At 52.5% G+C, this 23,360-nt stretch overlaps 1 protein-coding gene across 1 annotated transcript in view; it reads right to left on the bottom strand.

Annotated features, from left to right (window-relative positions):
• Ksr2 (kinase suppressor of ras 2) overlaps nt 1–23,360 on the bottom strand; it is a 371,336-nt gene that overhangs the window by 43,815 nt on the left and 304,161 nt on the right. Inside the window, 5 exon segments of the mRNA XM_047562072.1 lie at nt 5,918–6,285; nt 8,045–8,093; nt 11,105–11,177; nt 11,700–11,741; nt 18,597–18,765. Of these exon segments, the coding sequence (XP_047418028.1) occupies nt 5,918–6,285; nt 8,045–8,093; nt 11,105–11,177; nt 11,700–11,741; nt 18,597–18,765 (701 nt within the window).

Genomic DNA, 23,360 nt, shown 5'->3' with positions numbered 1-23,360 from the left:
TAGAAGCAGAGGCCTCTGAGTCTTAGCGTACAGCAGACTTGAAAGATAGGTCTCTGCCCACAGGGAACAGTCACCCAACATCCAGAAACTCCCATCTGGAACTATTATTTGATGGAGAAATAGGTGTTCAGACACTTCATAGCTTTAAGGCCTATTTGTTACAGCAGCTTCCCTAACCCTGACCAATACAAAATGTGAATCTGTCTACATTCTGGGGGGGAAAAGAACAAACTTGTGCCCGGATGGATAGGCATCAAATGGTTCATGTCAGTCTCTGTGGTTGGAGACATGACGGGTGAATTTCATTTCCTTCTCTTTGCTGATCTGCATTTTTGATAACAAATGAGTTGTCACTTGGGAAACAAGACACAAAATATTAGCAAAGTGCTGACAGAGGCCGCGCCCGCTAATTCAGAATCTTTGAGAGGCCAGGGAGTGGTGACCGGCAGTGAGACCCTGAGGCACGCGAGCCCTTTGGGGCTCACACGATTGTTTACCAACAGGCGCGTGAAATGGACATGAGATGCTAATAATAATAATGATAACGATGCAGCCCATTTATAGCGTTTCTTTCACAAAAGTCCCGGGGTGCTTTACATTTCAGCACAATTAAAGACAGCCACAGACAAAAAATCTTTTCAGCTGTGCTTTATAAAGGGAAAGCGATTCAGCCTTTTTGAACAAAAAAAGGAAGCCAGTTCCGCTAGCTGATGTTGGGGGGGGAGGAGTGGAATCTTCATGTGCTCAGTCCCCCCCCCCAAATCTCGTATGTTATATTTAGGACAATCAAACTGGTCCGGAGTGGGGGGAGGGGGAAATCAGAAAGACACCAGAACCGAGTGACAGAAAAAGCAAGTCAAAATCGCAGGCCGGCCCCGAGATTACCGTCCTGGCAGAAGGCAGGGGCCCCCACTCGTCTGTCCAACACCCCGGCGTGGCGTGATGCTCTTGGGAAGCGCAGGAGACAGCGCGGATCGGCAGCTGGAGATAAATAATCCATTAAGTAGCTCCTGATATTTACTGGGTTTTAAAAGCCGTGCAAATGAGGTCCCGAGGGATTTCATTACCACCTTCGCCCCGGGAGACCGGGAGGGGCGGCCTGTCTCCATCCTCACGTGCCTGGAAGGGGCCTCAGACGCTGCAGCCCAGCCAGGGAGGGATGAGCCATTTTCAAAACTCTTCCCGGGGGTCTGGGGAGGCCCCGTCCTTCCTTCCTCTTTTTTTTTTTTTTTTTATCCCCCTGGGGCGCAGAGGAGAAGCCTCACTATCAAAATGGGGTGCTGACACCAAGCCCCGAAGACCTCGCGCCCTCCTACCCTGCCTGGGAAGGTTCCTGATGGCGTTCAGGGCGCTCCCAGGTGCGGCAGAACCGGAAGCCCCCCTGGGGCCACAAGCCGAACCAGCCGAGGGCCTCACGCTCCTTTCTCGGCCCGGCCTGTGCCCTTCAGGGCAGGGTTTCCTGGATGCTCTCGCCTCTCTGCAGCCAGGGAGTGTTTGCGCTCTGAACCAACAGGCCCAGCATAAGAGGAGGCAGAAGCCAGGCCGGCAGGAAAGTTCTGAGCAGTGAGCGTGGCTCTTAAGAAAAACCTTGCTCTGGAAGGCACAAAATATATATATATATATATATATATATATATTTTTTTTTTTTGTGGGAGAGAGCATAATAAACTCCACACCCTCTTCCTGGGTTTTTGAGGCCCCACAATCATCCGGCCTCTGTGGGCCTTTTCCTACGTCCCTCCCCTCCTGGCCCACTTGCTTCCTTCTGGTCTTCAATATGACGGCCTCAGGACCTTTGCACCTGCCATAGCCCCACCTGGGTGACCCTTTCTCTGCCTTTGGTGTGGCTCAAATGTTACCCACCACATCCCGCCCTGAGACACTTCCCCTGAGCCCTCTTCAAGGGAACCCTCCTGTTGCTCTGACCCATCCACCACCCTGGTTGTGGCCTTCATGGCACTTACCACAACATTTCTACTGCCTGGCTCAGGAGCCACAGCAGACTGAACACACTAGACCAGCCTTCAGAGGCACCTCTGCCCAGTTCCAGGTTCTGCCAGTTACCTATTCCTTGGACTGGGCCAGGGTTCCTGTTGCTGGTCTGGCCTCAGTGTTCCTGTCTGCAAAATGGGCACAGGGATCGGCAGGAGCACGTGACAAAGCACCGGGGTGGCTGAAGCGGGTGGAAGCGGCTGCTTTCCCGCTCTGCTTGCTGGCGCTCTGTGTTCTTCCCTCTTCTCAACCAGGGAAAGGACTTCCACAGAGAGGCTGGGCCAGGCCTCTGTCGCTTCGCAGAAAAGGGAGCAGGTGAAGGAGTCGGTCTTTGTCGCGCCCACGGTTCTCCATCTTCTATCCCCGAGGACTAGAGCAGACGCTAACAAGGGGTCCGTTTCCTGTGTGATCAGCCTCCTTGGGAAGAAGGGCCTGGTTCTCCCTCCCAGAGCCCCGCTCAGCGGCAACCCGGGTGCGGCTGGGTTCAAAAGGCTGCACGGATTTATTGGGCCTCTGGTAGTTTGCTGGGAATGGAACTCGGCGGGTCCCAGGCGCACACAGTTTGAAGGGCCGTGCCCGCTGGCAGCTGCAGGGCCTGAGGTCCAGAGAGCCCACCCTCTGGGAAGCAGGGCAGGAGCGGCTCCCTGCGGTGCATCCTCAGAGAAGCCACCAACTCTGTCAGAGTTGGGACCAACACCCCCACAACGGACGTCCGCTTCCACCGACTCATTTTCCAGATGAGGAAACTGAGGTTCAGAGAGAACCCCGCTCCAGCTGGGCGGAAGGGTGAGGGAGGCGCTCATTCAACTCCTCCATCATTCGCTTTCCCATCCCATTTGCAGTTTTCAACAGGAGCAATTGCACAGACGGTCGATAGCGCGGCAATAATTCCATAATGACCCAATCGTGAAATAATTTAGTCATCCTGATGCTAATTGTATTTGTGGATAAAGCGCTTGGGTAACTAGCTGGTTGTTACTCATCCCCGAGAGTTATACATATTGCATTACAAGGACGCTAATCTTAGAAATACTCGTTAACTTTGATGATAATTACCAAGTAATTGGCTGGAATATGCTATTGTGAATTTATCCAGAATATGCCAGGTAATTATCTGGTTTTATGCTCTCTGTAAAATAAAACCAGAATTATTCCAGCCGGTTGGCTAGTGCCCAACTATCGATCTCTGCCAGTTCATCATGAGAACGCAAGTGATTAATCCAATTACTCAAATATTTAGTTTCCAATTGAATATTCAGATAAGAATTCTGGAGGGTCAGCAAGTGGACAGCGCTGGACCAGAGAGGGGGGCATGCGGAACCCCCTCCCAGAGATAAATATATACACAACACAATGATGTGGAATAAACACCACTTCTTCGGGTCTGGCATCCTCGCACAAAACAGCAAAACACTTCAGAGACCAATTACACGTCCCAAAGCTGCGGAGTCTTTATCTTGGTGCCAGGAAGAGGCTGGGCTATTTGTGAAATCCGTAGGTAGTTATGGTGCTTGGGGAGGGGGCTCAGGGTTTTGTACATAATAGAAGAGGGGCCGCCGATGCAGCTGGCTTGCGGGGGAGCCACGCAGTTTCATAAGGACCACTCAATTTTCAAGGGTGGCTGCTAACTGGGCCCATCGGCTCCCAACAAGCCAGCCTCTGGGAAGGGGGTGAGGGAGACAGGCGGAGAGGCCCGGGTAACAGGTCTCCACGGACAATCCCGAAAAGGTGAAAGAGGCAGACAGGAGGTCCTTCGAAGGATCGAAGAGGAGAGGACACGAGTTTCTGATACGGGGGTAGGAAAAACATGCAGGGCCAGGTGGGTGGCACCTGACTCTCATCCCAGTAGCTCGGGAGGCTGAGGCAGGAGGATCGCAAGTTTGAAGTCAGCAAGTTAGTGAGGCCCTAAGCAACTCAGTGAGACTCTGTCTCTAAATAAAATACAAAAAAAGGTCTGGGGAGGTGGCTCAGTGGTTAAGTGCCCCTGGGTTCAGTTCCCAATACCAAAAATAAATAAATAAACAGAGTCGGGTTAACAGGTCAGAAGAGGAGGAGCTGACCAGAGGGAAAGGGGGTGACTGAAAGCGGGAAGAAGCCCAGGGCAGGGGCGAAACCACCCTCCAGCCAGATTTTTGTCCCCTGGGCAAGAGGCCCCTGCCTTCCGCTGAGAGGAGAGGATACCTCCTGGAGAAAAGAGGAGAAGGGAGCCCAGCGTCCTGCTGCCAACGACGGCACACATGGCCACAAGTCGTCCCCGCAGCTCCGACCCTTCAGAGGTCCAGTCTGTCTCTCTGCGCCTCGAATCTGGTGACCGCATGGGTTGCTTCGGTCCGTGGACGCTGGCGAAGGCGTCCCAAGCAGAGGCGCGGTCAAACGCGTGTGTTAGGCCTTGACCTCTTGCTGCACTTAGGAACTTGAGGTCACCACCGGGGTGGACGTGAACCAGGCAGCTGGGGACCAGAGGCCACGTGCAACAGGATGGAGGCGCCCGCTGATGGTCATCCGGTGGACAGATGTGCGAGGGCATCCGGGATGGATCAGGCCTCCGCCCACCTGCCGGCTGACCACAGCCGCCTACAAGAGTCTAGTCACTGAGCCTGGTTCAGTCCAGACGGTGCACAGGATCCGGAAGCCACTGGGTTGTGGGATAGTTTGTCACTGAGCACCAGGTGACTGAGCTTACACGGCCTAAGCGGAAGGGCTCGGCCCTGACTGAGGACTGCAGTCACTTCTGTCCTGGCAGGGCTGATGGCCACCATTGCTGCCCGGTTGAAGGAAGGTGGAAGGATCTTCGGTCCCCACAGTGCTTACCACGCTGTCCCCGGGCTCTGGGCAATCCACCGCCTGCACAATCAACAGCGACAGAGGATAACGCACCTTCGGCCAGTCCCCACGGCCTTCTAACTGGACTCAGGTGGGTTTGGTCTCTCAGGGGAGCCCGGCAAAGACACACCAGCTCCTCTCTGAGCCCACATCCTGCTAGCACGCCTCCCAAGGTGAGAGACGTAGACGGGGGGTCTCACGGCCTGAGATGAGGAAGGGAAGGGGTGGGCTCCTGGGGCATCCCAGGCCATACCAAGAACACCACTACGGTCACCAGGTCTCATGTAATCAGGAACGAATGCCAAAGCTCGAAAACACACCCAAGGAGTGTTTCACAACTGTTCACCGGAAACCAAAGCTGATCTTTTTTTCACATCAGCAAGTGAGGAGAGGGAGAGAGAGAGTCCAAGAAAGTCCCTGTCATCTGACATTCTGTTAATACTAATTCCTATTAACTACTTCTCTGGACGGCCACAGACCACACATCCTGGAAATTCATAACGGTGATGTTAAAGACCAGAAATCTACTCTGTGATGTCAACGGAAGCCGGAATGACAGCCATCAGAGCCTTGGTTTGGAGATCAGGAACTATGGCCCCTGGGCCAAACCTGGCCCACCACCTGGTTTTGTTAACAAAGTTTTATTGGAACACAGCCCATGCAAATTCCTTCACACGTCTTCGGTGGCTTTTGCTCAACAGAACGGCAGCGCTAAATAACTGCTGTAGAAACTGTATGCATGCAAAGCCCCAAGTATTCACGATGGGCCACTTTGCAGAAGAAGTTGGCCCATTCCTGGTTCGGGGTGACCCACCCACCTTCCACACGGAGAAAGCCGGCCTCAGAGATCCCTGACACAGAAGCCTAGAGCGCAAGGGGATCAGCCCCAGATTCCCTGACTCCCCACCCAGCGCTCTCTCCAAAACCCGGCTGTGTCCAAGCACCCAGCCTCAGACGTGTCTCCCGGGAACTCGCAAGATCCTCAGGGATCTGTGCTCGGCACCCCTGGACACAGCCCATCAGCCAGATGGATTAACCGGAACCGCGCCTCGCAGCGACGCGGGGCTTGGCGGAACGGCCGCAGGCGCCCGGGCGGACTGACCTGGTGATGATGGCCAGGTGCGGGGGGCTCATGCAGGCGCCCATGAACAGCACCACGTTCTCGTGCCGCGTCTGCCTGTAGGCCATCACCTCCCGCTTGAAGGCCTTGAGCTGGTCCTCGTTGTCCCTCTCGATGTCGATCAGCCGGATGGCCACCTCGCCGTGCCAGCGGCCGTGGTACACCTGCCCGAAGCGGCCCTTCCCGATGAGCTCGCCGACCTCCAGCTGCTCGAAGGGGATGTCCCACTCCTGCAGGAAGATGCTGGTCTGGCTGGCCTTGCGGGGGAAGCTCCGGGCCGAGAGGAGGGACAGGTTCATCTCCTCGAAGTCGTCCTCCGACTCCTCGGCCTCATCGTGGCCCTCCTCGTTCTGGGGCGGGAGGGGGAGAGGGTCAGAGCCGTGGCTGCCACCGCCCCACCTTTCCCCGGGGTCCCGTGGTGTCTGGACACACAGCGTCTCCACGTGGCTGGTGCAGACCAACCTCCGCTCCCCCAGGTGGCTTAGGTCCAGAATCGGACGACAAGGACTGTCCCCAGAGGGAGACCACGAGGGTCCCACTCTTGTGCTGGGTGGGGCGGACGCGGAGGGGGGAAGTGCTAAGGGGACCACCCATTCCAGTCTGCTGAGACCTCTGTGGTTTTAGCACTGAAAGTGACACATCTCAGGACACGCCTGGGTCCCGGCCAAACTGAGGTCTGTCGCCCCGGGAGATGCCTTGCTCCGGGTCACACAGCCGGGCACAGAGGACTAGGTCAGGATTCCTTCCCCATTTCCCCTGGCTGACTGTTTGTGTGCCTGAGATAAGGAGGACAGACTAAATAAAACACGGGTGCCCCATGTGTCACCTTACAACACGTGAAAATCATCAATAGGGTCTTTGGCTCCTCCCGGGGAACTTGGACTTGATGATTCAGAAACTGTGAGAGGTCAGAGCTACAGGTCAGAGGCCTGAGGCTCCCGAAGCAGCCAGACAGGGAGGAGCCCGGAGTGTGTGCCCTTAATAGACCGAGTTTAATAGTCAGACCAAGTGAGCTGGCTGCTGGCCTCTGTGTGGCCTTGGGCAAGTTGCCTCACTTTTCTGGGCCTTCCTTTCCTCCTTAGGAAGTGGAAGTAATAAAATCTGCCCTGGGGGGTGCTGGGAAGGTTTTGATAAGAGGAAGAGCTGTTAGGTTCTTTGCACAGACCTGACCACCCGTATCAAAGACCAGCCTGGAGCCCTGAGAAAATACAGGTTCCTGGGCCCCGTCCAGATCGACTGAGTCCAGACATCAGCAGGCCAGGACCAGGTGTCTGCGTTTTTACCTGGCACGCCAACGTGGTGAGCATGCTCAGACGTGACCATCGCCAAAGCTAACCACTCAAGGTCTCGGGACCCAGCTGCTTTTCAGGGTGTCTGGGGCTTGGGGACACCTTGACTCTCGGATTCTTTAGCTGGAATATGGGACTGTGTCCAAGCCAGTGAGGATTTCCAGGAGCCCAGGAACCTCAAAAGAGAACCTGGGAAGAAGGCCTCTTAACTGGGTACAGAGCTGCCTGACCCCCAATACCTGAGAAGGTGTCCCCTCGGTCCCCTCAGGAGAATCAGCACAGGTAATGCGTCTTCTCCTGTGACCACCTCCCAGTGACCACAGGGGTTCTCCAAAAGGACCTGATTTTCCCTGGAAACCCTGCTTCTCCTCCTTCAAGTTCGGGATACGCTAGCAGAGGGGACGGAATTCCACAGTTCTCACCAGGGACGCTTCATTTATTCCTTCGGAGGCTTGGGCAGGTGGAAAGGAGCCCCAGAACATTCCAACGTCCTGCCGAGCCCAGTACCCCCACGTATTCTCTGGAAGGCAGCGGGGCACATCCCCTTGGTATCCACCCTGTCCTGAGCTAATTTTTCCACTAAGAATGCAGATCTCACGCCAGCTTCCGCCTTCTGCATTGTGCTCACCAGACAACGGCCCCCTAGGCTCGGTGCCGGGAGGGGCCGCCACCCAGTAACTGTCCTGGAGTTGGAACATCCATCAAACGGCCACCGCACCCTCGCCTCCCCCGGCCCCGAGCCCTCTGCATCATCCAAGACACAGGTCGGCTTTGCCACGGTCTAGGCAGCTCCTGGGAAAAGCTGCTCCCGGATTCTCACCTCCGAGGTTGGCTCCACTTCAATTTGAAGTAATGGATTTCCTTCCAAGCTTGAAAGAAAGAAAAAGAAATGTGACCCTGAGGTGAAAAGGGAGGTAAGCCCGTGCATTGAAGCGAGCCATGTAGGAAGCGTCCCAAGAAGGGAAGTCCTCGCGACCAAGCCTTTATCTCACCTTTCAATTCAATGCTTGGTTCTGAAAGAATCCAGAGCCGAGCCACAAAAAAGCAGCGCATTGGGACATTATTTTAAATAGATTTTCCGGGCTGCTCAGGGCTCATTTTTCTTTATTGCTTTCATTTCAAGTAGTCTATCAGTTTCTTTATAAGATGTCCTAAATGGCCTGGGGAGAAGATATCTCAGAGGCCGACCTGTCTGCTAGGAAAGACTGAGTCTGATTTCTAAGGTTCACTCAAATCTAGAATCTTCTGGAAAGATCTTTCTGTTCATTTGTTCCCCTGCTCATTCATTCATTCATCCAACTTGAATTCTGGGCCAGGAACAGCACCAGGTCCTTAGAGGGGTGGGATGGGCATGGCTGGCCCCTGACTTGAAGGAAAACCCCGAGGCAAGAGTGTCGCGAATGTGCAGAGAGGCTAAAAGTAACAAGGGCCCAGAGCTGGGTGTGAGCTGAGTAAACGGAGTGTGGGGGAAAGCCCCAGGAGAGAGAACTGCTGCAAGTGTTTGAAATTTCATGGTGTTTGCGTGGGACCTTGCCCATCACACAGAATCGGTGTGTGTGGAAGGAAGGAGACTGTTGCTGTGGACAGGGAGACGCGGGTGTATGTGTGTGTGTGTGTGTATGAGAGAGAGAGAGAGAGAGAGAGAGAGAGAGAGAGAGAGGGGCATCCTAAGCTCAGGAGCGGCCTCTGGATTCTAGGTGTGGGCCGTGCTGGCTCTGGGGCTGCAGTGTGGGTGGTGTGGGTCGTGCGTACGTGGGGACAGGGGAGCTCTGTGCAGGAGCTGTCCTGTGTGCGTGTGAGCCGGGGGGACTTGCTGGGGTTGGGGAGGTGCCGCGAGCTGATGGCCTAAGTGGGTGGGTGTGTACCGGGCGTGGGGGCCGCGGAGCAGGTTAGGTGCATGAAGGGACGGGGGCACAGCGGGCACCGGGGCATCTCTGCAGAGTCCGGGGGTGGGGGGGGTGTGCTCCTGGAGCGCAGCAGGGGCAGCAGCTGGGTTACGGAAGGCCCGGGAGAGCTGGCTGGGGAGGACAAGGCAACTGCAACCAAGCCCTCGCCCCTCCCTGGTCCTCCAGCAGACGCTGAGCAGATGCCCCCTGCCCACCTCTCGCTCTGTGTGTGTGTGGGGGGGGGCCCAGTCTGGACCCTCAGGTTCCAGGAAGCTGCTGGGCGTGCAGACTGTCAACCCACTTCCTGGAAGGGGTCCCGGCAGGAGGGAGTAGCAAGAACCAGGAGCTCTAAAAGAAGGGGAAGCAAGGGCGTTGCGAAGGGGTGCGTGCGATCCAGTTATTCAGAGCACAGCCCGCCCGGGAAGGCCTTGGGAAGCTGCGCAGTGACAGCTGGCCTGCTAGGAACTCCACGCTCAGGGTGGGACAAGGCGGTGGGGTCCCTCCCCACGTCTGGAAGCACTCTTCCTTGTGCATTAAGTTCTGCCGTGACTCCAGCAGCCCCCTCTGGGAGGAGCAAGCCGCCCCACGCAATGCACTTGAAGCAGATCGCAGGAGCGACTAACTGCTTGCCACGCGCACGCCCCAGCTGTCAGTTAGTAACCCGGAGTGCATCTGGCGCAGACTGTGGAGTTGGTTTATATGCAGCAGAGAAACGACCCAGAGTTAGGTGTCAGCACAACATCCCCCGGCAAATTGCTGCTCCTTTGATTTCAGAGACGTATCATTTGGTTCTTTAACAAAGTCCTAACATGGGTCAAAATGGATGGAGCAGTTAGAGGAGCCAGAAGGAAAACCAAGTAGGCAAAAAAGTGTGTTGGAAAACTGGCCGAATCCTAAGACCCTCCGGCTTCAGCCACAACCAAAGAAACGAAGGAAGGTGGGTTTGCTCTGGCTGCGCAAGCAAGAGACCTCCTGCGGAGAGGGTCTGCCTCCTACGGAGCTGCACACGAGGATGTTCCCCGCAGTGTTGTTCAGGGGAGGCATGAAAATCCAGCAAGAGGGAAATGGAAATGGAGACGACACGGGTGGAAGAGTCTAGAACAATATGGAAAATGTCATGTCACAGCAGGAAAGCTAACTGACAGGATGGTATTCGCGTTTCTCGTGGATCATGATAATGACTGTAGATGTTCTAATGGCGGGCGGGTCTGCAAATGGTTATTTTCCCTTTCCTTTTTTACAAGGTAGACCAAATTTTCCAGAATTAGTTTATGCTATTTCTCTAGGGGCATAAACCAGAGGTGGGTAAGTGTTTTCTGCAAAGGGCCAGAGAGCCGAACGGGTTGTTTCTTTTTTTTTTTTTTTGGGGGTGCTGGGGATTGAACCCAGGGCCTTTGTGCTTGCAAGGCAAGCACTCTACCGACTGAGCTAGCTCCCCAGCCCCTGGGTTGTTTCTTTACAAGGACTCAACCCTGCCTCTGGGCTGAGAAAGCAGCTGTCGGAAACACACTGCCAATGAACGTGACCTGGCGAGGTTCCGATAAAACTTTATTTACAAAAGCAGGCACCAGGTTGGATTTGTCTCATGGGTCACAGCTTACTGATCCCCGATCCCCAGTATCAATCTAAGTGACACTTTTTAAAGGGGAGGACGGTGATATAGATTAAGTGCCATTTCATTAAGTTCCAGCTATTGCCTTGGGAAAGTTCTTTCTATCCGCAGGAAGTGGGTCCCGGGGGTCCTGAGGAGACGGGCTGGGAGACGTACTTGCCAGGCAGAGCTGGCTCCTGGGGGCTGCTCTGGCTCTCCTCTCCTCCGTCTCAGCCTGTGTGGCCACGCTCCTTCCTTCTCTCTGCCCGATCCTGCCATGTGTCCCTGTTCCCCACCCCCATCTATTCCAGGAAGAGAAAGGAAGGAGACAGAGGACCAGAGCAGACCGAAGGCCCAGATTTCAAAGCAGAGAGCAGAGGAAAGTGGTCTCTGCCCCACTTACATTGGATTCGAAGTCACCGGATGCAGGATGACCTGGGGAGCCCGGGTTGGCGTCTCTGGCACCGGCACTACATCTGAGAGTGAGATCCAAGGTCAGAAACCGAATGCGGACAACAAACCCACCCCCGAGGCCTGATTCCCGGGAGACGCAGCGGCTGATAACACCCCACCACATCGTGGGCCCCAGGGTTGGCCGGTCCCCTTTTCCCTTCCTCGACAACCTGGGCTTTGCGTGCTGAGAGGACCAGTGTTCTAGATGACTCCCTGCACTGCTGAGGTCTTGGATCTGGTCATCTGAATCCCCCTCACTCCTGAGTTCTCTGTGGGACCACGAGGCCACTTGGTTTCACCTCTCTGACCATCTCTTCCCCGCCACGTGGCTGTGGACCCCTCTTCATCCGGGCCTGCGTGCCCACAGCAGACCACCCTCTTGGGCTTTCATCGGGCTTGGGACCTCGTTGGTCCCACAATTCCCTGGAGACCTCCCACGCTTACTTTGAGCATTTCCACACGCAGCCGTCGTCCTGGGGTGTGGGGACCCTCCCAAGGCCATTTCCCTTGCCCCACCCGAGTGGCTCAGCGAACATGAGACTCACCTGGGAAGATGAACTGCTGCTTGTACTTGTAGTAGTGAGAAGCTTGTGAGAGAGAGAGAGCGAGAGAGAGAGAGGGAGAGAGCACCGCCGTGAGCGAGTCCCTCCAGGTACCCGGCTGGGCTCCCACGGCCTCCACGTCCGTCCCCCCGAGTGTTCCCAGGTCTCTGCAGACACCCCGAACCACAGGCGATTAGGCAGCCGAGCTCTAAGCTCCCAGGCCCATCTGCCCGTTCACTCACACCCCGAAAACCAGACGGCTCCAGCCCGGATGGTCACCCTGAACACAAAGCCATTTTTTGTTAAATGCATAATCATGAACACATATACAAAGTCTGCAAAGTCATAACCCAAAATATTAATTCTTGCCCTTTTGGCAGAGTGACGAAAGTGACTTTTTGAAAAAAAAAAAAAAAAAATTACACTTTTCCTGTGTTTTCCAAAGTTTCTACTCTGAGCCTCAAATTCCTTTTCTTTATTGCTGCTGTCATCAACTACTACAGACTAGTGGATCCAAACAACTCAAATGCGTGGCTGGAGGTCAGAAGGCTGACGTGTCTTAAAGGGCTAAGATGGAGGGCGCGGTTCTTTCTGGGTCCCCTGGAGAATCTGCCCCGGTTCTCCAGTTGCCTGAGGTTGACTCGCTCGCTCATCATCTCTCTCTGCTTCTGTCTGACCTCACTTTCTACTGCCTCTGACCTTCAAGCCTCCCTATTAGAAGGATCGCTGTGATTACATTTCGGGCCACCAGGATAATCTGACATCTTGAGATCCGTAACTTAATCACTTCTGCCAAGATCCGTTTTGCCATGTCGAGTAGCAGATTCACAGATGCCGGATTAGGACGTGGGCAGTTTTGTTTCTTCTTTTGAGAGGGGCATTATTCTGCTTAACACAAGCATAAACGAACGCCTGGATTTAGGAAATGGCTATGTACCAGGAATTGCCTAGACTTCGCTGCTGATTCTCAGTTTGCTTCTGTCCACTCACCAGAGGTCAGAGGGCTCAGACACTGGGAGGTTTCTAATGTGCCTCTCATCTCTTTGGGGTGCAGTGTCTGGGGGTAGGGAGCACATCACACAGTTTTGGATGCCCTCACGGACAGAGATGGGGTTAGATATGAGTCTGAATGGCCGAATCCAGGTTGATGACATCTGGGGACGGGTTGCTCCTCTGAGCTGGCTCGTGAAGTGTTGGCACAGTGTTCCGAGTCGGGAGTGGACACGCCGATCCTGCGGCAGGGAATCCTGCCTCTGCTTTTGGTTCCTTGCAACAGCCAGAGCCAGCCTCTGCAAGCTGCAGCATCCTGCGGCAAAACGGAGTCAGCAACGGTCCTTTCGGCGTAAGGCTGGGATCAGCGTCACCGCGGGACAGTCAGCCCCTCCCTGATCCAGAGGTTCCATGTCAAGATGCCACCGACCCAGGATTGGAAATATTTGAAAACGCACGGCATCTGTGGTGAACACGTACAGACTTTTTTCTTCTTGTCATTATTCCCTAAACAACATAGGAGAATAACTATTTCCAGGGCATCTGCGCTGTATCAGGCATGATGCGTCCTCTAGAAGTCATTTAAAGTATGAGAGAAGGCATGCAGGTTCTTGGCAGATGCTGGGCCATTTGACACACGACACTGGAGCATCCATGCATCTTGATATTCAAGAGGGCCCCGGAACCCCAGGATCCCGAGGGACGCACGGATTAGTTGCATTGAGAGAGTGAACTGAACTCACGGCCGAGCGTGATCTAAAGAGAACCAGAGAGCTTCGAGCGCTCAGTCCTTTGGATCGGGAAAGCAAATTAAACACCCGAGAGGTTGGAATTGATTCACAAGCGCCTTCAGGACAGAGAGTAAATCCCAGCGTCTCAGGATCCCAAACTCTGTGCACACACGCTGTGCAACCCCCACTTGTTGAAGGCATCGCCCCTTTGATCACAGATAAAACAGCAGTGACTTCCCGCTTAGGCCATTTGCAGATGGCTTTAGAGAGCTCGAGTCCAGGTGGAGGCATTGTGACTCTGGAAAACGGGGTGTCCAGAGGAGCAAACAACTCACTCTGAGTTCCAGAGCAGAACTCCCAAAGAAAAAGCCCTGCATGACTCCGGGGACTTATTTTTCCTGTTACATAACCTAGGATCCTCAGGGCACACAGCCATTTTGCCAAGAAGAGGCCAAGATTAAAGAAGGACCAGCTCCTCTCTGGCGGCTTAGCTGATCTCTCCCTCCGTCCCCTCCGCTCTGACGGGGCTGGGAGCATTCTGCGTCTGCAGAACAGATTTACTGGCAGCCAAGTTCTTCTGAGAAGGAGGGGCTGGGCTGTGGGCCGCAAGAGCTCTTGGGGAGACTCAAGAGCTGGGGCAGGCAAGGGGTCACCCCGCAGATGCCTCCGTGCCCTCGACCAACTCAGCCTTGACCCTCCCCTGGGCCACAGAAGAGCTCATTCCTGCTGACGGAAAGCAGATGAGTGACCAGAAGAGGAGGAAGGATGTCCGAGGGGACCCGACCTGTGGCCAATGGACACCACACAAAAGGGGCCCCAGGGACGCTCTTGGGCTCCTTTGTGCAGCAGGGCCCCTGTGCTCCCTGCGCCCAATCTTCAGGACCCAGCAGCCTCTGTCCTCCGACCTGAAGGAGTTCTGCCCTTGAATTCGCTCAGAGCTTAGCTCTGCCCTTTCGAAGCTCCTTCCACCGTTCATACTGCGATTTCCACACCTGTTGGTTCACACACACCTGTCTCTCCTGCCGAGCCACTGACCCATGCTACCACCCAAAAGACGCCCGTGCCTGAATCCCTGGTCACTGTGAAGATATCACCTGCTATGACAGAAAGGACTTGCAGATGTGATTAGGAACCTGAGGCAGGGAGACTGTCCTGAATCACCCGAGGGAAGCCCAGTGTCAATACAAGGTCCTCATAAGAGGAAGGGCAGAAAGTCGGAGTCAGAGATGCTGATAATGGACCGGCCCTGCTGAAACCTTGGGTTCCATCCAAGTGAAACCTGTTCTGGACTTCCGGCCTCCAGAACCATAAGATAATCAATTTGTGCTGCTTTAAATAACTTTTTTTTGTTTTATTTTGTTTTTTTGCTGTGCTGGGGATTGAACCCAGGGCCTTGTGCTTGACAGACAAGCCCTCTACCCACTGAGCTGGATCCCCAGCCCCTTAAGTAACTTTTTAAAAAATATTTGTGTTCAATGTTGATCGTGGCCAGGGGAAAGTAATACAGGCTCACGCGTGGTTTGTTTATCCTTCCGTGTCTGGTGCCGGGTATAGTAGATGGTACATAGTAGATGCTCAGTAAGTGTCTGTGAATGAGATGAATGAGTCAGTGTAGTCTGAGGGTCAAGAAGACAATTTGAAGAGAAAAAAATGCAGCCCTGGGCCGTGGGTGAAATTCAAGTCATGAATTTATCCACTCAGCATTTAATTAGTGCCTGCGGTAGCAGGCAATGTGCTGGGTTTGGGGCGGGCAGCGAGCGAAGCAGTCACATTTCCTGATCTCGGGGAGCTGACATTTGGATGGAGGAGACAGACAATAAACAAGGGAGTAAATAAACGTGATCATGGCACGGAGTGACGAGCCTAGGAGGAATCGGACAGTGGCCGGGAGAGCGCTCTGACCAGGGGGAAGCACCCACCTGAGTGGCCCCCAAGTGACAGCTCAGACGTCCAGCAGTCCCCACCAAAGGCACAGCTGCCTCCCCCTCTCTCCTCCTAGATGCTGGAGTTTCGCACTTCCCAGAATACCGTGCGTGCACACGTGCATCAGGATGCGCCCGGAGCTCCCGCGACAGAAGCCATCTGAACCCTGATCTCAGAAGCCCCCAGGACAACCCCTCACAGAGCCTCTTGGTGCATCTTTCCATGCTGAATGGTGGGCCCATTTGACAGATGAGAAACTGAGGCTCCACAGAGTGGGTGCCTGTCCAACGCTACCCAGGAGGGAAGAGCAAGGCTGGGCTGAGGCCGGCCCTGGCTTTCCATCTCGCAGCTCTTTCTTCACCTGCCCTGGGGTTACCAGGCGAGGCAAATGGCTGTTGACCTCTAAGCCCCCTTTGGACCAGAATGTTTAGGTGAATCGATGCCAGAGACATTGTTACATCTCGCACCAGCTTTTAGCCTTTGAAAACTCAGCACCTGGCAGAGAACCAGACTCAAAGCTCCATTCCCCATCAACGGAGGCTTCCAATCCAGAGCCTAACCAGGTCCTCGCCACGCTGGGCCGATCTTGCTAGAACCCCCAAGATGATGGAGATCTTTCCAGGTCAGGAAACGTATACAGGGTGCGGCACTTTTTAATTTTAATCACGGAATACTGGGTTATGAGATGTAGTACCGTATCCTCCACTCGTCCCCACCTGACTGACTCTTGAGTTGATACCAAGTTTTCACTATGACAATGAAGTCCCCACGTACACAGTCCCGGGTTTGAGCGCAAGTGTCCCTTCATATAAATTTCAAGAAGTGACAGTGCTGAACATGTTTGAAATTTGAACACAAAATATCACATTATCTTCCCCAAAAGTTTGGTTCCATTCCTATTCCTAACGCCAAAGTACACAGGAATTTCATCTCTCTTTCTATAATCCCATCTAGGCCCACATTCATGAGTGACTAAGATGAGAAATGCCAAAAACGATAGCCGTAGTCATCTTTATTATTTTTGTGTTTATCTAATAAATAATGCAAGCAGTTTGCATTTGGGGGGAATCTTTAATGAGACTGCCATTCCACTAAGCTCTTAAGGTTTAGCCCTTCAGTGATTCGAAGAGGACGGTACTACCAATATTACGCCCATTTTACAGATGAGGAAACTGAGGCCCAGAGAGACAAGTCATTTACACAACAGCACGCAGATCTTAAGTGGGAAGGCTGAGATTTAAACCCAAGCTGCTCAGTTCCAGAGCCCACACTCTTAACTGCTATGTTAAAGTGTTTTTCCCCTAATGATCCTTTAGTCCAGTTCCCAAAGAGAACTGAACCCCATCCTGGAACCCCATCCTGACCTGTCATGGCTGGCCAGCACAGCGAACTGTCAAGGACTCTTCTTTGCCTTCGCCAGGGAGCTAAGTGGTCACCTCCTGGCGAGTTAGGTCTTGTCTGAAGATCTTTTCAGATCTTCAGCAGATTCTTTTAGGGATAAAAAGAGCTGGGATACTATTATGGCCAATTCTGCTGTAAAAGGGCTCTTTCCCAGACCCTGATGTGTCCTCAAGCAGCAGCAATTTCAGGGAAATACCTTCAGAGTCAATGCCCTGAGTCCATGTCTCAGGATTAACACGGCTAGAGGAAAGCATCCCAGACCGGGTCCCCAAGTCAGGTGGTCACAGGAAGTGGAAGGCTCTTTACTCCACTCACCTCCCTGCAGAGAAGTGGGCATGGACCCCTGGGAGCTGGCGGGGGGAGCCTCAGCCCCTGAGAACACTGGGCGTCCTGCCTGCCTGACCTGCGGTGGCTCACTGCGATGATTCAGCCGCTGACTCACTCTGTGGCCCTTGCTGGCTGCCAGGAGAGGGGCCCTCACACCAGCAGGCTGTAAGGCTGCCTCGGACTTGAACTTAGCACAAAAATCCCAGAGTTGCAAGACTTCAAAATATACCCTGTGTCTCTGGAGAGAGCCCAAATCAAAGCAGCGTGGGCAGGTGACTTTCTCAGCTTGTCCTCGGCTGGACAACAGTTCTGGGCTCTGCTCAGGTGTAGGGAATGGAGATTCACCTCCCATTCACTCATGGCTGGTTCGGTTTGGAGTTATTACATGTGGTCGAGGACCAGGGTTTTTTTTTTTTACCTGTATGAAGCTCACTGACTCAGGAGGAAATCCGCCACTAGACCAGCACAGTCCAAGGGAACTTCCTGTGCTGGTATAATCCAATATGGCGGCCACCAGCCACACATGGCTATTGAGACTTGAACTGTGGCTAGGACAACTGAGGAATTAAGATTTTAATTATATTTAATTTTAATTCATTTAAATTCAAATAGCCATAGGTGGGAAGTGGCTGCCATATTGAACAACACAGATTGGGACTCTGGTTCCAACTGGCCAAGCCAGATTTCATCCCACCGCCTCCCTCTTGAAGTCAGTCATGGTGCCACAAATATGGCTAAGTCGGAAGCATTCTTGTGGCCCTAGAACTGGGTTGAGTTTATACACAGAGATACTTGCACTGGACTTAGTCTGGCCTACCTAAAAAAGGAGAAAGGTCCCTTTCTAAGTTCTAATGACAAAGGAGTCCAAGAAACCAATGTCTCATGAATGGTTATTCCACCATCATTTCAGAACCCAGTGTCTAACCCTGGTCAACAGCCCGTGTTTGAGGTGGCGGAACCTTCTGGATCACCTTGTCTAACCACATTCTCTCACAGGTGAGAAAACTGCAGTCAGAGATCACACAGCAGGAGCATGGATCTTGAACACTGGACTCCAGACTGCTCCTTCGGAGCTGTGTCCTGGCGCCTGGGTTAAGACTGAGAAGGCAGCCCAGCTCCGGTGGGTGTGTCTCAGACCCTAAGAATCATGCCGTCCATTTGGACTGACTTAACTCCTAAGACAACCACTGGTTCCAGAGCAGAGGGGCCCCCTGCAACTTAGGGGAAGCTGTTAACCAAAAGACCATCTCTGAGAGTCCTTGGGCCTCCTGTGCCTCAGTTTCCTCATCTTTAAAATGGACTTGATACTACTTCATGATTCCTCTAAAGAGTAAATAAGGTCACAAATGACAATTTCCCTGTGTGACAAAGGTCTATCATCTATGTACCTCCCTGGTCCCCTCTGATCATCAACCCATTGCCTTCAAGCAAGGACCGGCCCATCACGGCCTTGGCATGGACCCAGCCCCCTCCTTCATCTCTGCCCCGCCAATGCTACACAGCGCACATCTCCCGAGCATGGAGGTACCTGGCAGGTTGAAGTTCTTCTGCTGCCTTGTGCACTGCGGGGACGGGTGGAGGGGAGAAGGCGGCGTGGCACTGGGAGGGAGAGGGGGTGCTGGTGAGGACGGCGTGGAGGACGTCGTGGACGAGGGGTTGCTGCTGGAGTCTGGCTGGTAAGGGACAGGGATGTGGTCCTGCAGAAAGAAAGAGGGCGGGGTCAGGATCAGGCAGGGAAGCAGAGACACGGCAGAAAGAGTGAGCCAAGCAGAAAGGGGGCCCCACCCCAGCTTCCTCGGCGACTCCCGCCCTTTCTGCAGTCACCAGGTCCCTCCAGTGTCCCACCTGCTTCATTAGCTCCACCAGTGTGGGAAGAATGGCATCCAGAATCAAGCTCCTGCACACCGCTTGGACCCCAGAGTGAAAGGTTGTCTCGTAATGAAAACCACACAGGTGACAGTCATGTGCCCTGAGCCGCTTTGACTCTGGAAAGCCCCATGCAGAGGTGCCCGGAGTACGCTCCTCATCCTAACACCTCTCCTCCCGGGTGTTTATGAAAGAACCAACGGCCCGACGGCTCCAGAGAGCACGGGAGCCAGCCTCCAGCGTCTCGGCCCACATCTCAGCTGGAACCTGCGCTACCTCTCCTTGCCGCAGACCAGCCCCAGGCCAGGGATGAAGGTCAAAGCCAGTGTGCATCCTCAGAGGGCCTTGGCAGGCAGACTGAAGAGGACAATGGAGTGGACACAATGGTGTTCCCATCCCCCAGAGACAGGTCACTCAAATTCAGAATCCAATCTTTTTAGGAAAAGGGTCTTTGCAGATGTAATTAAGGTCAGGATCTCCAAAAGCGATCAGCCCGGATTAAATCCAATGACAAAACCCTCAGAAGAGACAGGAAAGAACAGACACGGAGGGCAAAGCCAGGTGAAGACACAGGTAGAGACTGGAGGGAGGCAGCCGCACATCGAGGATTGCTGGAGCAACCCACCAGAGAGGCCACAGAGGCTCCAGCAGACACCTCTGGGGACATTTTGCCCTTGCTCAGTGGTGTTCTATGACATAGACGGACCACACCCACTAATGGACCATTACCCACTAAGTAGCTTCCTGTTATTGGTTATTGTGGACAAAATTGCTATAAACGTTTATGCACAGGTTTTATGAGCGCGTGGGTTTTTATTTGACTGGAACAAAAGTCCAGTAATGCAATTTCTGGATAGTACGGTAATAATGTGATTAGCGTTTAAAGAAAATGTAAAAATTGTTCTCCAGAGTGGCTGCGCCACTTTGCACCCGCAGGCCATAATTGACTGATTTTCTCAGCATCCTAACAAGGGTTCAATTTCATCACCTTTTTTTTTTCCCTTCTGATAAGAGTGTAGCGGTATCTCATTATGCATTTAATTTGCATTTACCTAATGGCTAATGATACTGAATGTCTTTTCATGTGCTTATCTGCCATCTGTATATTCTTTTTGCTCTTGATTACTTACTATAGCTATATAAGAAGCTTTGAAATTGAGTAGACTTTCTTTTTTTTTTTCATTTTATTCTTTTCAAAAGTAGGTTCCCCCCCATTCTAGTTCCTTTGATTTTTTTATATAACTTTTAGATAGTTTTGTATTTATCTACAACAAATCTTGCTGGGGTTTTGATAGGAATCATACTAAACCTATATAGCAATTTTGAAGAGAATTGAATGTTACAATCCATGAACATGGTATATATTTTAATTTCCTAGGGCTGTTGTAAGAAAGTACCACCAACCAACTGAGTGACTTTTAAAGAAAGAATTTCTTCTCTCACACTTCTAGAAGCCCCAAATTGCAAACCAAGATCCTAGCAGGCCATGTCTCAAAGCTCCCGCTGGGACTTTGGGTAGAATCCTTCCTTGCCTCCTCCTGGCCTCTGGTGGTGGCCAGCAGATCCTGACATCAATCCAATCTCTACCTTGGTTGTCAATGGTGCTTTCCCTGTAGATCTGTTGGTCTTTTCCTTTTCTAATAGATATGAACGTCATGTTGGGCTAGGAACCACTAGTATGGCATCATCTGAATTTGGTGACATCTGCAATAACCCTTTTTCCAAATAGGGTCACATTCACAGATCCTGAGGCTCAGAAATTTGTCTTATCTTCATGGGGGACAAAGTCCAATTTACAAAAGTGTATCCTTCCATTTCTATAGGTCTCTGTTTCCTTTGACTAGTATTTTGCAGTTTTGAGCATACAAGTTCTGTGTATATTTTGTTAAATGTGTATGTCTATTTCCATTTCATTGAGCAATTAAAATGGTCTATTTTAAATTTAGGTTTCCATACGTTAATTGCAAGCAAACTGAAACACAACAAATTTCTGTATATTGACCTTGTGTCTTGCTACATTGCTGAACTGGCAATTCATTTTATTGGTTCCAGGAGGGTTTTCATTTTATTTTGCTTTTTGTATTTCTACATAAACAATGATGTCATCTGCAAATAAGGACAGTATTATTTTTCTCTTTCCAATTGGCGTGTCTTCCTTTCCTTTTCTTTTCTTGTCTTCTTGCAATGGCTGGAACTTCCAGCACTAAGTCTAACAAGAGTGGTGAGAGGGGACATAGTCTACGTTTGGGCAGTCCTTAGATTCCTGAATCTGTAAGTTTATGTCTTGAGCCCACTGGCGTCCGTGCTAGCTTCTTCAAGTCCCAGTCTGGGCTATTTGATGCCAAAAGAAGTTTCAGAGGCCTCATCCTGGACTTCCAGCTACTGCCTTAGGATGTATTTATATACATTATTCAGAGCATTTAGTTGTACTTAATGGGAGAAATAGGGAAAAGTAGTCTAGACCATCTTTCCCAAAACTGTGAAACCTTTTTAATCTGTTCATTCTTTTAATCCTGAGAACAAATCTGCAAGTTGGGTGTTATCTCTGGAGGGAAAAATTAGGCCTTTGGAAGTGGAGACTCGGCCCTGACTGTGTAGTGAGAGTCACGCATGCTTCCTCTTTGCACCGCTGGCCTTCCCAGGCTACGGAATTTTCCCCAAGACAATGGCTCCCCCTAGTAAGATCTCTGGCCAGTGGGGGAGAAACAAACTTGAGTAGAAGGCAGGGGACACCCGGCCATTTGGACATAGGTTTGCTGTCCTTGGAGGCCACTCTGATCTGGTGTCAGTAGAAAGGCAGCCCTCTCGCTCTATTTGAAAAGGTAAGTACATTTTCATGATCACACACGTGTAAGTGGAATAACACGTGAGCGACAGGTGGAGCTAAGACCTAGCTAAGGCTAGGACCCAGGGGGGACCATGGGGGCACATGAGGTATTCAAGGAGGACCGAGGGAGTGGGAGGAAGCAGACGGGGTCATCTAGGCTCCCCGCAGAGCCTCTGCTCTTTGAACTGCCCCTCATAGACTGGCAGATTTCAAGAAGTTTCCACAGATGGTCTCCAAAGATGATCATTATGTAAGTTACAAAAGTCTTAAAGACTTGTGCTAAAAAATGGTGTCCCATGCATAGGGACTGGAGTACGGAGCTTGCTCAAACGAGGGTCCAGTGTCAAGTGAAAATGGTGGACCAGAATGCAGGTATTCAGGCGGGACTTGGGCTGACATCACCCGCTACTCCTCTCTCATCGTCGCCCCCCTACCGCTGAATGTCCACCTCAGTCACATCAAAGGGCCCACAGTTTCCAAAGCAAACAGGGCCCCTCCATACCTTCAAGGCCAAGGACATGCTGCCCTCTCTACTTGGAACATCTGCTCAGCCCTGTCCTATTCTGCCTGGAAGATGTCCATTCCTTCTTCAAAATGCAGCCCAGATCTCTTCTCCCTGAGAGGCTGACCCAACCTCTCTCCACCAGGTAAGGTGCGTTGTCCCCACCAGCCACGCACAACGCACAACACTCTTGCTTCCACGTGGTCCCTTCTCAACGTGTCTGTCTCCTCCTCTAGACTAGGAGCTCCTAGAGGACAGGGACTGTATTAGATTCATCCCTGTATTCTTAGCACTTCGCAAGGTGCCAGGGGACATGTAGTGGCCCCTCCATAATGCATGCTGGATAAAGGAAAAAAGAAAGAAATGAAGAAATAAGGGGTTGGAGGGATAGAGAAAAGGAGAGAGAAAGAAAAGGAAAAATCCATCTCTTCCCCTTGGACTCTGACTCATTCACCTTGAAATCTGCAGAACTTAGCACAGAAACAAAAATATCAGGGGCGGGGCTTCTATCTGCTGTGTGAATGAGTGAATGAACCGATCAGTCAGCCGACCTGCAGGGCAGTGGGAGAGCTGGCTTTATGGAGGAAGGAGTCATCTCTACCTTCTGAGGACAGGAATCGGGTTTCGGTCATGTCCGTAGCTCGGGGCTGATGGGAATCAATGACTTGTCAGTAGCGTCATGGCCACTTTCCCGGGCAGAGTCGCTTCAGCAGGAGGGGGGATGCCTTCTGTAGGTCAGACCCGGGTCTCTGTCCCAGTAGGAGCAGCACCTCTGTGTGCCATCAGAGGGGACCCTGAACTCTACAGTCGTGCGGGGACAGGCCGATGGCGTGAACACAGTAAGAGACGGAAACCTGCCTCAGAGGCCGTCCAGACTGTCTGTCCCCTTCTCTCTGTAAGTGGGGATGCTGAGATGTATGGGGAGGGAATGGCTCGCTGGAGTCACAGTTAGTGACCCAGCTCCCAGCTCCCAACTCAGAGGCAGAAAGGCAAGGTTGTCCCAAGTAGCCAGAAACTCACATCCGGGAACCAACTAGAAGGATGGTCAGCTTCCAGGTTCCCACTTGACCCCCAGGAGCACTGAGTAGGACCTGGTT

The sequence above is a fragment of the Sciurus carolinensis genome, chromosome 8, assembly GCF_902686445.1.
Source record: "Sciurus carolinensis chromosome 8, mSciCar1.2, whole genome shotgun sequence".
Lineage (NCBI taxonomy): Eukaryota > Metazoa > Chordata > Mammalia > Rodentia > Sciuridae > Sciurus > Sciurus carolinensis.
Note: the sequence above shows the minus strand (reverse complement) of the source record. Positions and strands in the feature narration are given on the sequence as shown.